At 34.3% G+C, this 11,876-nt stretch overlaps 1 protein-coding gene and 1 long non-coding RNA gene across 2 annotated transcripts in view; both read right to left on the bottom strand.

The window, feature by feature from the left end:
* Positions 1–738: 738 nt before the first annotated feature.
* LOC122517636 lies at positions 739–2,071 on the bottom strand. The gene is made up of 2 exons (XR_006303900.1): positions 1,610–2,071; positions 739–1,082 (listed from the first exon to the last, which is right to left on the bottom strand). It is a non-coding gene; the product is annotated as an uncharacterized LOC122517636 (long non-coding RNA).
* Positions 2,072–4,348: 2,277 nt separating this feature from the next.
* The window catches only part of LOC122517658, a 31,438-nt gene continuing 23,910 nt past the window's right edge, over positions 4,349–11,876 (bottom strand). The window contains exons 2-5 of the mRNA XM_043636169.1: positions 11,075–11,218; positions 7,141–7,475; positions 6,679–6,953; positions 4,349–6,477 (exon numbers count right to left, since the gene is read on the bottom strand). Coding sequence (XP_043492104.1) covers positions 5,688–6,477; positions 6,679–6,953; positions 7,141–7,475; positions 11,075–11,218 — 1,544 coding nt within the window. The 3' untranslated portion in view covers positions 4,349–5,687. The remainder of the gene's footprint in view (positions 6,478–6,678; positions 6,954–7,140; positions 7,476–11,074; positions 11,219–11,876) is intronic.

Here is an 11,876-nt window from a genome sequence, read left to right as displayed (position 1 = left end):
TGACCGTATTTACTCGGAATAGAAAAAATCTTAAATGCTTTATTGATAGATAATTTGAAGCTGTGTACATGTTACCGTGGGTAACCGGAAAATAATGAAAAATGGAGTTAGGCCACTTTCAAAATAAACGGCTCATATATATTATTTTATAAAGAAAAAATATTAGATCAATTAAAAGATCGTATTGAAAATAACATTTAGATAAACGATAAGATATAATTATTATATCATCACGAATAGACTCTCGTTAGTTTCGCTTCGCGTATTTTTTAACCGGATTTACACTTGTCAACTTTCCTCTTTACTCGTACATACTTCGAATGAAATAAGAAAAATAAGAGATTCTAAATGAAAGACAAGGTGTACTTGACACTTGGTCGTCCGTCCATTCGTTCGTTCGTTCGTTCGTTCGTCTGTCGTGTAACGCTCGAGTACCTCCGGTATTACCAGCGGTATCACCGGTACCATACCAGTCAACAACCATCACGTAGATCAGGACAAAAAGCTTGTCAGGAAAGAAGATGTTATCCGAGTTGCAGGCAAGAAGAAGAAGAAGAATACAAATAAAAAGGATAACGACGATCAACGATCTCGTTTCGTAGAAAAGGATAGGAGAATGCATCAGGATGCGGGGGTGTTCGGTTACCTTGTACTCGATACACGAGAATATCCTAGTCCTCCCTATATTGAGTCCCTTTGAACTACTTCTTCTTACCGCAAATACCTATTTTATTTTTCTTTCATCGTTTTTCCACAAGAGGAATCCTTTTGAATCTCATACGCGTTAGAAGTCTATCGTTTCTATTGAAAGACGACGACATCTTTATCGAATCATCTTGAATAACACTTAGGTTCGATCTTTTGTATCAATTCGTTGCACTCTAATAAGATCTTTTCTTCACAAACCTAATTATTCTTTTATTATATTTATATTAGGGAATGTAATGTCATTTATACGCATGTCAATATTTGTTTATCATTTATCTATTCATCGTGTACTTCAAAATCGTTTTTTAATAACACTTAGGTTCAATCTTTTGTACTAATTCGTTGCACTTTAATCAGATCTTTTCTTCACAAACCTAATTATTTTTTTATTATATATTATATTATATATTTTAGGGAATGTAATGTCATTTATACGCATGTCAATATTTGTTTATCATTTATCTATTCATCGTGTACTTCAAAATCGTTTTTTAATAACACTTAGGTTCAGTCTTTTGTACCAATTCGTTGCACTTTAATCAGATCTTTTCTTCACAAACCTAAATATTCTTTTATTATATATTAGGGAATGTAATGTCATTTCTACGCATGTCAATATTTGTTTATCATTTATCTATTCATCGTGTACTTCAAAATCGTTTTTTAATAACACTTAGGTTCAATCTTTTGTACCAATTCGTTGCACTTTAATCAGATCTTTTCTTCACAAACCTAATTATTTTTATTATATATTAGGGAATGTAATGTCATTTATACGCATATTAATATTTGTTTATCATTTATCTATTCATCGTGTACTTCAAAATCGTTTTTAATAACACTTAGGTTCAATCTTTTGTACCAATTCGTTGCACTTTAATCAGATCTTTTCTTCACAAACCTAATTATTCTTTTATTATATATTAGGGAATGTAATGTCATTTATACGCATGTTAATATTTGTTTATAATTTATCTATTCATCGTGTAGTTCAAAATCATGTTTTAATGTAATGTAAAACTTTCGAGTTCCTCTAATATATTATACATATTTAATTTTTGTGTTCTTTGAACGTAACACGTTATACATTTCAGACGAATGATCGATCGATCGATCATAAATATCATTTTTAATTTGATTCTCGTTCTACTTTTACAACAACGTCAGACGTTCATTACCTATTACCATTGTCCTCTTCTAAATAACGAAAGAAAGTGTACCAAGTTGATTCTCAAATATAACAGAACATCGTTATAGCGTGTAAGTGAGCAATCCGCATGATAAATATAACCCAGATATACTTACTTGGAGTAGTTACATGGGGACCGAACAGGGACAGGAGAAAGTAACACATATATGTAACGTGCAATACACCAACGATGGACATGCGAATATTAAACGATCTATTTATTCACGATATTGATGGATAACAATGTTAAACGTATCAACTTCGTACTAGAAACTTTCCTAAATCATAATTTAAATCGTTTAGAGAATTTATCTGTCTCAAAAAAAGAAAAGAAAAAAAACACACACACACACAGACACACATCATCTGTTCGATAAACCGGTACATCTCTGTTGTAAAAAACAAAAACGAAATAAATAAGATTAATAATAAAAATAGATTAGATATATTAAATCGTCGCGATAATAAATCGGTTTTACATTCATTTTTATGGAAAAAAGGGAAATACACATGGGACATAAATTCGAAGATTTACGAAGAATATGTCCTCTCCCCATATAGTATATCGGGTTCGGTTATAATTTCATGATATATATAAAAAAAGAAAAAATAATAGGTGTTGGCATTTAATCAAGATTAGAAGGGGGGCTTATATAGGATAGTTCTAAATCGTATTAGAGTACAAAATGGGCAAATAGAAATGTCGCGAGATGTTTAATAAGATAAGAAATATGATTTCAAAAAAAGGAAGAGAAAATAAGATGACAAAGAACGTAGATAGAATAAGAGAATAAAAATGAAAGAAAAAGAAAAAGAAATAGAGAGAAAGAGAGAGAGAAGGGGAATAAGGGGGTGAGGGGGTGAGAGAGTGAGTGAGAGAGAGAGAGAGAGAGGGCGCCGGTATATTTGCATTTTAATTTGCATATTAAAAACATGCCTCGTCGATCTGTGGACCATGGGCTGCTGCGAAATACGATAGCCTGCACTCCGCGCCCGTCGTATTAACGTTATAAACGTGAGTTACACGACCGCAAGGCAACCCGACGGCCATGAAATCGTTCACGCATGCCGATCTTGAAATATGCACCCGTGGACCAAGATTATCGTGCACAGATAGTAGGAGGAGGGGGGGGTGGGGACCCGTTGTCTTGTCTCGAACGATACCCAACGAAGATCGATTCGTTTGCCCATTTTCTACAAAACATTTTTCAACCATCAACAACCATTCTCTCTCTCTCTCTCTCTTTCTCTTGTCTCTTGGTATTTAAATTTTCATGGGGGGTTTTTTTTTTTTTAAATACTTTAAGTGATTTTACAAAAGAACTCTAATGATATGCGTGCGTGTGCGTGCGCGAGTGCATGCGTACTTGCAACATCTGTCGCGAATTTATTCTCACGGAATGAAATGGATTCTTATCTTCTTAACGTCACGATGCAATTTAATTAAGGATCTTTCTTTATCTCATCCCAAGTCATCGCGTATATCTATGTATATGTATTATACATTGTTCATATATTAGGTTGTAATGTAATGTAGTAATATAGGGAAAGTGGAATGTGTGATTTGAATGATGATGGATAATAAATATGCTACGAATGGGAGACTGTTGTGATAAAAAATATAAGTATATTTTGTTTTTTTTTTTTACTTTTATTTTCAATTCTTTTCTTTCTTTTTTTTCTTTCTCTATTTTTCGAAGTTATACTTCTTTTGGCGCGTTGGGGAAAACGTAATGGGGAGTGAGATTTTGTTCCGAGCGTCTGGAAAAACGACACCATGAAGTTTGTCGCGGTATTTACGACGCGCGGCAAAGCGATTTCAATTATACGGCGTGAAGTTGTCTTCTTTTCTTCTTCCCGCCTTTTTTTCTCAAGCGGGTCACCCATCCAATAATAATCGTACGCAGCGCTGCTTTACTTAAATGGTCGAAGCGAGAACTAATGCTGTAACCGCGCCATGGCTGTTGACGCGTCAAGTAATTCGATATATCTCTCTTATATTTAGCGTGGACTGATATTTTCATATTTTCTTTTTCTTTTTTTATTCTTTCTTATATATATATATATAATAATAATTGTTTTTTTTTTAAGTTATTTTTTGAAGTTATTTTTGAGGTTATTGAGGTTATGTTCGTTTTGGTACGGCAAAGAAGTATAACTTCTTACTTGCGTACATAAGTACACACACCAGTTTATTTTTTTTTCTTTTTCGTTTTCACTTCATCGATGATATATCTATCTATCTATCTATCTATCTATCTATTTATCTATATATCTATCTTCTCTAGACGCTCGGAATATACACAAAACATACAAATATTACAGTAATATTACAGCATTCGCGTATACGCGTACGTAGGAGAGAGGAACATCGAATTAGAGAAGATTACACATCTTCTTCGAAGCTTTAACTTTTCGATGCATATTTCTCTCTCTCTCTCTCTCTCTCTCTCTTTCGTATCTTCCCAGCGGGCTTTTTCTTCTCCCAGCCTTTTCATTCGACCTTCGTTCCACTCATTCTCTTTCTCTTTCTCTTTCTTTGCATCCTTTCTCTGTTCCCTTCTTCTTCTTCTTCTTCTTTCTTTTTTCGTTTCGTACCTTTTTTTTTTTTTTTCGTTATTGTCGTTTTTTTTCCACAATCTCCATTCCAACGTTTCATCATGCAAAGGGTTGGCAGTTTCCTCGAAGCGCTTGAAACTGTGATTCTAGAAGAAGAAGAAGAAGAAGAAGATGAAGAAGACCGAATAACACAAGCAAAGCAGCCGGGTTTGGCCTCTCTTCCTTCTTCCTTCGCGAAGTTATACGTTTGAAGAAACGAACTAACCAATCGCGAGCCGTCACGCGATAATACACTTCGGTTGTGTATAAGTGTACTTTCAATCGAGCAGCACGAACCAGAAGAAGAAAAGAGGAAGCTAACGTTCATCGAGCATGACGAGTTAATAGATTAATTGTCACCCTTATCCCCGGTTTTTTCTATCTCTCATTCGATTTACTCTCTCTCTCTCTCTCTTTCTATCTTATTTTTATTGAATTTTATTTAAATTTACTTTTCTTTCCTCTGAACGGATGATCATAAAATTTATTTTCTTTCGAACAAATCTTCCAACGAAAATAATACGTTGGATAATTCTAAATGCAATTAAAAATATTTGCAAAATCTTGTATCGTTAAAATTACTTTTTCAAACGGTTTCCTTTTCTTTTCTTTTCTTTTCTTTTCTTTTCTTCCCATTGGATGTAACGCGTTTTTCGCACGGACAAGAAATTCCCATAAACTAAAACGTAAATGCGCGTTATTCTCATTGAACTCTTATGAGGTAGTCTCTCTCGACGACAGTATCGCCGTAATACCGGAAGCCAGATTGCGAAAGCCATCTTCGGAGAAAACCGCTATATCCGTTGCGCTCGTCCGCGAGTCTGTAATTACAGGATGATTTTCTTCGGTCAACGGCCTTGCAAATCTTTCCTGTTCTTACTCTCGGACCATCTCTCTAGTCGAGGATGTCCACGTTTCTAGCAACAACCATCTCATCGACTATCCAATCTCATTATTAATTTCTCTCTCTTTCTATCTCTTTCCCATCCTTTTAGGGTTTTCTTCTATTTTCTATGTTCTGGCCAATCTTCGATTAGCTAACTCACTAACTCACTCAGTCATTCATTTACTCCACTCACTCACTCATTCTTCTTCTTCTTATTCTTCTTCTCGTAATATTCTACTTTACCGATTGTTAATCGAGGAAGAGAAAAATAATTATAAAAGAAAATGTTGTAAAGTTAGTATTATATCAACAGACAGTGTTGTAAATTCCTTCTTCGTCTCCGTTAATTGTATTCGTTGAAACGTCCGAATGTTCCGATCGCGTTGGTGCCAATTTAACATAACCCCTGTCTTTTTCCCTGGTACCACTACCACTGGAACCACCACAACCACCACCACCAGCACCCTGCGATTGATGTTTACTTATCGGCGGAGGTGGGGGTGGTTTTTCTTCTTTCGTAAAGTCACGAAAAATCTTTCTATCCGGTGGCTCGCAGATTTCAGCGTAGATGTCTTCGGTTCTCGGTGGTGGTGTAGGCGGTGGCAATGGGGTTAAACTATCCCTGACCTTGGAATAAGGAGGATCGGCATCAGCCTGTGACTGAACTTCTAGCACACTGGTCGAGATCGATCTTTGAACTTGGTGCCTGTTAGAAGCCGACGCGTGCGTGAGATTCGTTTCCGACTCGAGACTCGCGTATCTCTCTGGCGATCTCATGCCAATTTCCGGTCTCACGGCGAAGGTGAAGGACGCTGACTTTTTCGCTGGATTACGGCTTCTACCGCCTTGGGCTATCCTAGAGATTTTGTCGAGGAAACTGTGATTGTTGCCGGTATTAACGTTTCTACCATTGCTACGATCCCGTATCGTACTTCTTTTGATATTTTCTAAACCTTCTTTGAGACTTTGAAGTATCGGTTTAGGTTCGGGCTTAGATTTGATTTCCTTCAAGTGTAATTCTTTCAATTGGCCACCGTTGATGCAAGGTTTAGGCGGTGCCACTCGCGGTTCCGTTGCTCTCTGATCCAATGCTCTTCTGTAATAAGAATAAATAGCCGTGCGATATTTTGGGGTATTATTTGTTCAGCACATTATTTGTTCAGGATCGTGATTTCGTTTTTAAATGTTAAATGTTTAATAAGTTCCATCTGTTGTCTTTGCCGAATAATTTTTATTCGAGTCATTTGATCTTTTAATCGTGTTAATAATAAAAGATAATAAGTAACAATTTCATTACCTGCATGCCGATAACAATCGTTGCATTTTCGGAGAAGCCAATAGTCTCGCTTCGGAAGGACACCCTAATCGTGCTCTTTTCACCCTTGGCGCAGTTGGACCGGTAGCTACGAGTTCCAGTAATTCCGGTACCGTTGAATTTGGCAAAGGTCGTTCAGGCATTAACGGTACTGCACATCCCAATACTATTGGTCCCTTTGTTGCACCTTCCAATTGCATCAATCCACTATAATCTCGTGGCAATGGTATTGGTAAAGGCCCAGCTACTAAACGTACCTATGAAACAAAACAAAATGAGTGGTTAACATTGTTTCAAATTTGTTTAAGTTCAACTTGATATGAAACATTTGACAATAGAAAATAGGTTTTGTTTTTTATTCATTCAATCAGAATTTAATATATATATCTCTTCATAGTTTTAGTTCTTGTTATTGAGATCGAAATGTTGTGAAAAAAGGTTTACCCTAAGTGGTAGGTCTCTCCTAGCTAATTGATGAACTCTATAAAGAACTGCGTCACTTCCAGTATCAAGGGAACCACCTTGACAGGTGGCATAAAACTCTCCTCTTGCTGAGAGCTGTGCAAATAGCTCGTGTCCGTGAGAATCTAAACATTGGGCGTACTGATCTCTCTCAGACGATCTTGAGCTTTTGCCATCCGGAATGCCAGCTATCACACCGGATATGCCACTGTTGGAAACTGGTGCTCGTCGTGTGTCTTGAAAAACAGCGGTCAAACGTAGTACCTCGCCAGCCCTTACGGTGGTCTTCGTGTAATGTGCCCGTAAATTTCCATTTTCTGGATGGGGGACAAACAAACATACAAAAAAAAAACAATTCCTATCGTTTCTTTTGATAATAACAAATCAATCGTTTAAAAAAAAAGATTTAATTCATAAAATGTTGATTCATTTAGATATTTTGATTAACAAAATACACTAATAATCCCAATAAGGAATTCGTAATGCAATAAATAAATAAATAAATAAATAAAGAAGTACGTTATATATACAGGAGTTCTGGTGCATCGGGAAAAAATTAATCAACCCTTTTCTAATAATATTAATCGAATTATTCATATATATATGCACGGATAATTTAAAGTAGGAAACATTAAATTACTCGACACGTAAATAAAACATAAACAAAACGTTGAACCAGTATCAATAAATATAAATCTGACATTAGATTAGTACAACGAAGTGGTGTGTTGGATAAGTAAGGAAGATGCATGGAATAGAACGACCGTTCCTAATTCTTGCTTGTACACAACACCATCCTACTTGCAAGTGTGTAAGAAAATAAAAAAGAGAGAAAGAGAGAGAGGGAGAGGGAGAGAGAGATGAAAGAAGAATGGAGAGCAATTAACGGCAATAAACGCGCACGTAGGCGACGTGATAACGGACATCGAGACGACATCGAGGGAGAGTATGGTTGGAACACATGAACCAACACAGCAGCCACGAGAATATGTTCCACGCCCAGCTAAGAAACGTTCGAGAAAATAACTCGAGGCAATAACGCGATTCTCCACACATGGATATATTATGTATTATATTATATATATACTATATATATATATAGAATATAATGTAATATATTCTAAAGGAAAATTAATTCGTAAATATATTAGAATTTTTTTTTTAATTCTACCTTCTAGGGTTTTATGAAAATAATTACAATTTGTAATAAGTTATGTACATCTCTAAGTAAATCTATGGTATAAAAGATTGTTGTGTTAATAATAATAATGTTATAATAATATATAATATAATAATATATATAATATTATAATATATATTATAAATATAATATAATATAATAATAAGTTATAAATAATGTATTAAAATAAAAATATAAAATGTATTAAAATAAAAAAAATTATATTAATATAAATGTAATTATATTATTATATTAATATAAATTATGTATAAGAATTTTATATTATTATATTAATATAAATGTTATAAAATAATGTATTAAAATAAAAATATAAAATATATTAAAATAAAAAAAAATTATATTAATATAAATGTAATTATATTATTATATTAATATAAATGTATATGTATATTGTATCGTGAAGACCGAAATTGGATTGTAAGAAATATATCTCACATAATTTAGAAAATTTATAAACGCAGAACGAGAAATAGGAATAGAGCCCTTTAGAATTTTTCAATAATTGTTTTAATAATTAGCATGCAACATAAACATATGCACATAAGAAATTTATTTAATATATTAATATATATATAATGAAATTAATAATGTTAATATTTTATTAATAGATTTGAATGTTTTTCAAACACATAGGAAGAGAAATTGGATTGTAAGAAATAATATATCTCACATAATTAGAAAATGTTTAAACGCAGAACGAGAATAGGAATGGAGCCCTTTAGGATTTTTCAATAATTGTTTTAATAATTAGCATGCAACATAAACATATGCACATAAGAAATTTATATTAATATATTAATATATTAATATATATATATTGAAATTAATAATGTTAATATTTTATTAATAGATTTGAATGTTTTTCAAAACACATAGGAAGAGAAATTGGATTGTAAGAAATAATATATCTCACATAAATTTAGAAAATTTGTAACCACAGAGAGAAAGAGAAAGATAGATAGATAGATAGATAGATAGATAGATAGATAGAGAATAGGACGAGCCCCTAGCATTTTCCAATAATCGTTTTAATAGTTAATGGCATGTAACACGAGTCGTGCGTATCGTAAGAAACAAGCACCGAGAAAGAACGGGCTTTCACCGTGCTCACCGCCAACACAACCAACCCAACACCGAAGTAACGTAATAAGTACACACACGCTAGTGAAGTAGTAGTAGTAGTAGTGGCGACTGTGGCTCGCCTACATTTAAACGCACGATCGCAAACTGGCTGGGTTTGTTGAAAAGGGAAGACAAAAAACAAGAAGAAGAAAAAAGAGAAGAAGAATAAATAGAATAAGAAGAAAAAGGGTTAGAAGAAGAGGGGAATGGAAGGGAAAAGAACGAAGTAAAGTCGTATTAACAGACACATTGACATTCGTGTCACGGTTACTCGCTGCACCCAAGAAAATAATAGGCTCCTTTGGGACGACGTGCGTGCAACCTAGCCGCATTGTCGCGTCTTAGTTGTCCTCGGTAGATGAGAAAGCGAATAGGTACACCTCTGAAGTGTCCTGTCTTGTTCAATACCAAGTGCAAATCCTATCCAGTCTTGTCCAGTCCTGTCCTGTCCTATCCTGTCCTGTCCTGTCCTGTCTTGTCTTGTCTTGTCTTGTCTTGTTTTAACTTATCCCAAGTCCTGGTACCAAGTCCTCCCTTATCACGTTGACGACAACGACAACGTGTTGTCCGATGTAAGATGTACGTTGCCGATTCAGACACGTGCCTCTTCTTCTTCTTCTTCTTCTTAGTTTATCTCTATTTCTTCATTCGTTTACTTTTACCTTTCTTTTCTTTTTTTTATTTTTTTGTTTCGTAAATCTTTTTTATTTTACCCCCCTAACACATTGACACACCTTTTACCGTCTACGAAATCGACATTTAAATCTATCGATAGAATGGGTTCCCCCTCCTCTTCCCCCTTTTCACTCCTTCTTTTTTTTTTCTTTTTCTTTTATCCAATCTCAGTTATACGTTCCCATCTAACGAGTTTCTTCTTACTTTCACACTTTGATATTCAAATTAACAGGCTAGTCAATTTTATTCGTTTAATTACTATATAACACATAACTCGATATAATACTCGAGACGAAGTATTTTAGAAAAATTGATATACCTGTATACTCGATGGAAATGATAAAAGGGCCGGTTATTGGAAGAGATATTCAGTATTAATCGTGTAAAGTAATTATCTTGAAAAAATATTTGGTTTTTTTCTTTGTTTTTCTTTTCTTTTCTTTTCCTTCTTCTTCTTTTCTCCCATTTTACCGATGAATTATTAATATTAACTTGTACGATAAATTAAAATAAAAGATATTTTCTAAGTAATCAAGTTACTTACGAGTCATCCTATATAACAGGGATGTTTAAAACGTACGTAATCTCAACGTTTGGATAGTTACGTGTAATAGCTCTATCAGGAAATATTATACCCATACATATATACACATATATATACATATATTTATTTATTTATTTATTTATTTATAGTATAGACGAGAATATTATAGAGGTAAGAAAATTTAATTCCTTGGTAGAAAGAGAAAAACTTTTCTCTTTTCTTCAAGCATTGGTGGTAATCGTCGAGAAGGGTTGGGGAGAAGAGGGGGAATAGGAGGGGGGAATAGGGGGAGAGTTTACGGCATAATCGGTCTCTCTCTCCGTAGGAGGATTAATTTGCGAGTGTCGCCTGTTAATAAATCACGTTGGACTTACCCATCTTCGAGTGTGTTAGTGTGTAAGCCCTTAGAGGCTTTGCGAGTAGAAAAGCCGGCACACCGGCTCGTACCAAAGCACCGACTCTTCTGTATACACGTGCACTTCCGGTACCGCTGTTGTTTGACACGACCGAAAACCATCCTGCAATTGTAAACGTCAAATTGTTACTTTTTTTTTTTCTTTTTGAAGTTATACTTCTTTTGGCGCGTTGGGGAAAATTTAATGGGGAGTGATTTTGTTCCGAGCGACTGGAAAAACGACACCATGAAGTTTGTCGCGGTATTTACGACGCGCGGCAAAGCGATTTCAAGTATACGGCGTGAAGTTGTCTTCTCTTCTTCTTCCCGCCTTTTTTCTCAAGCGGGTCACCCATCCAAATACTAATCGTACGCAGCGCCGCTTTACTTAAATGATCGAAGCGAGAACTAATGCTGTAACCGCGCCATGACTGTTGACGCGTGAATTAATTCGATATATCTCTTTTATATTTAGTGTGGACTGATATCTATATTTTGATATTTTCTTTTTCTTTTTTTATTCTTTCTTATATATATATAATAATTATTTTTTTTCTTTGAAGTTTTTTTTGAAGTTATTTTGAGGTTATTGAGGTTATGTTCGTTTTGGTACGGCAAAGAAGTATAACTTCTTACGTGCGTACATAAGTACACACACCAGTTTTTATTTTTATTTTCTTCGAATATCAATCAGCTTCATTTTCTTTTTTTTTTTTTCTTGTGGGAAATACGCAATGGAAGTTTAACATTTATTTAATTTATTTAAAATTTATTTAATTTAT

Source organism: Polistes fuscatus, unplaced genomic scaffold, assembly GCF_010416935.1.
Source record: "Polistes fuscatus isolate 324 unplaced genomic scaffold, CU_Pfus_HIC Scaffold21, whole genome shotgun sequence".
Classification (NCBI taxonomy): Eukaryota; Metazoa; Arthropoda; class Insecta; order Hymenoptera; family Vespidae; genus Polistes; species Polistes fuscatus.
The sequence above is the reverse complement of the archived record's forward strand: the minus strand, read 5'-3'. Positions and strand labels throughout refer to the sequence as shown.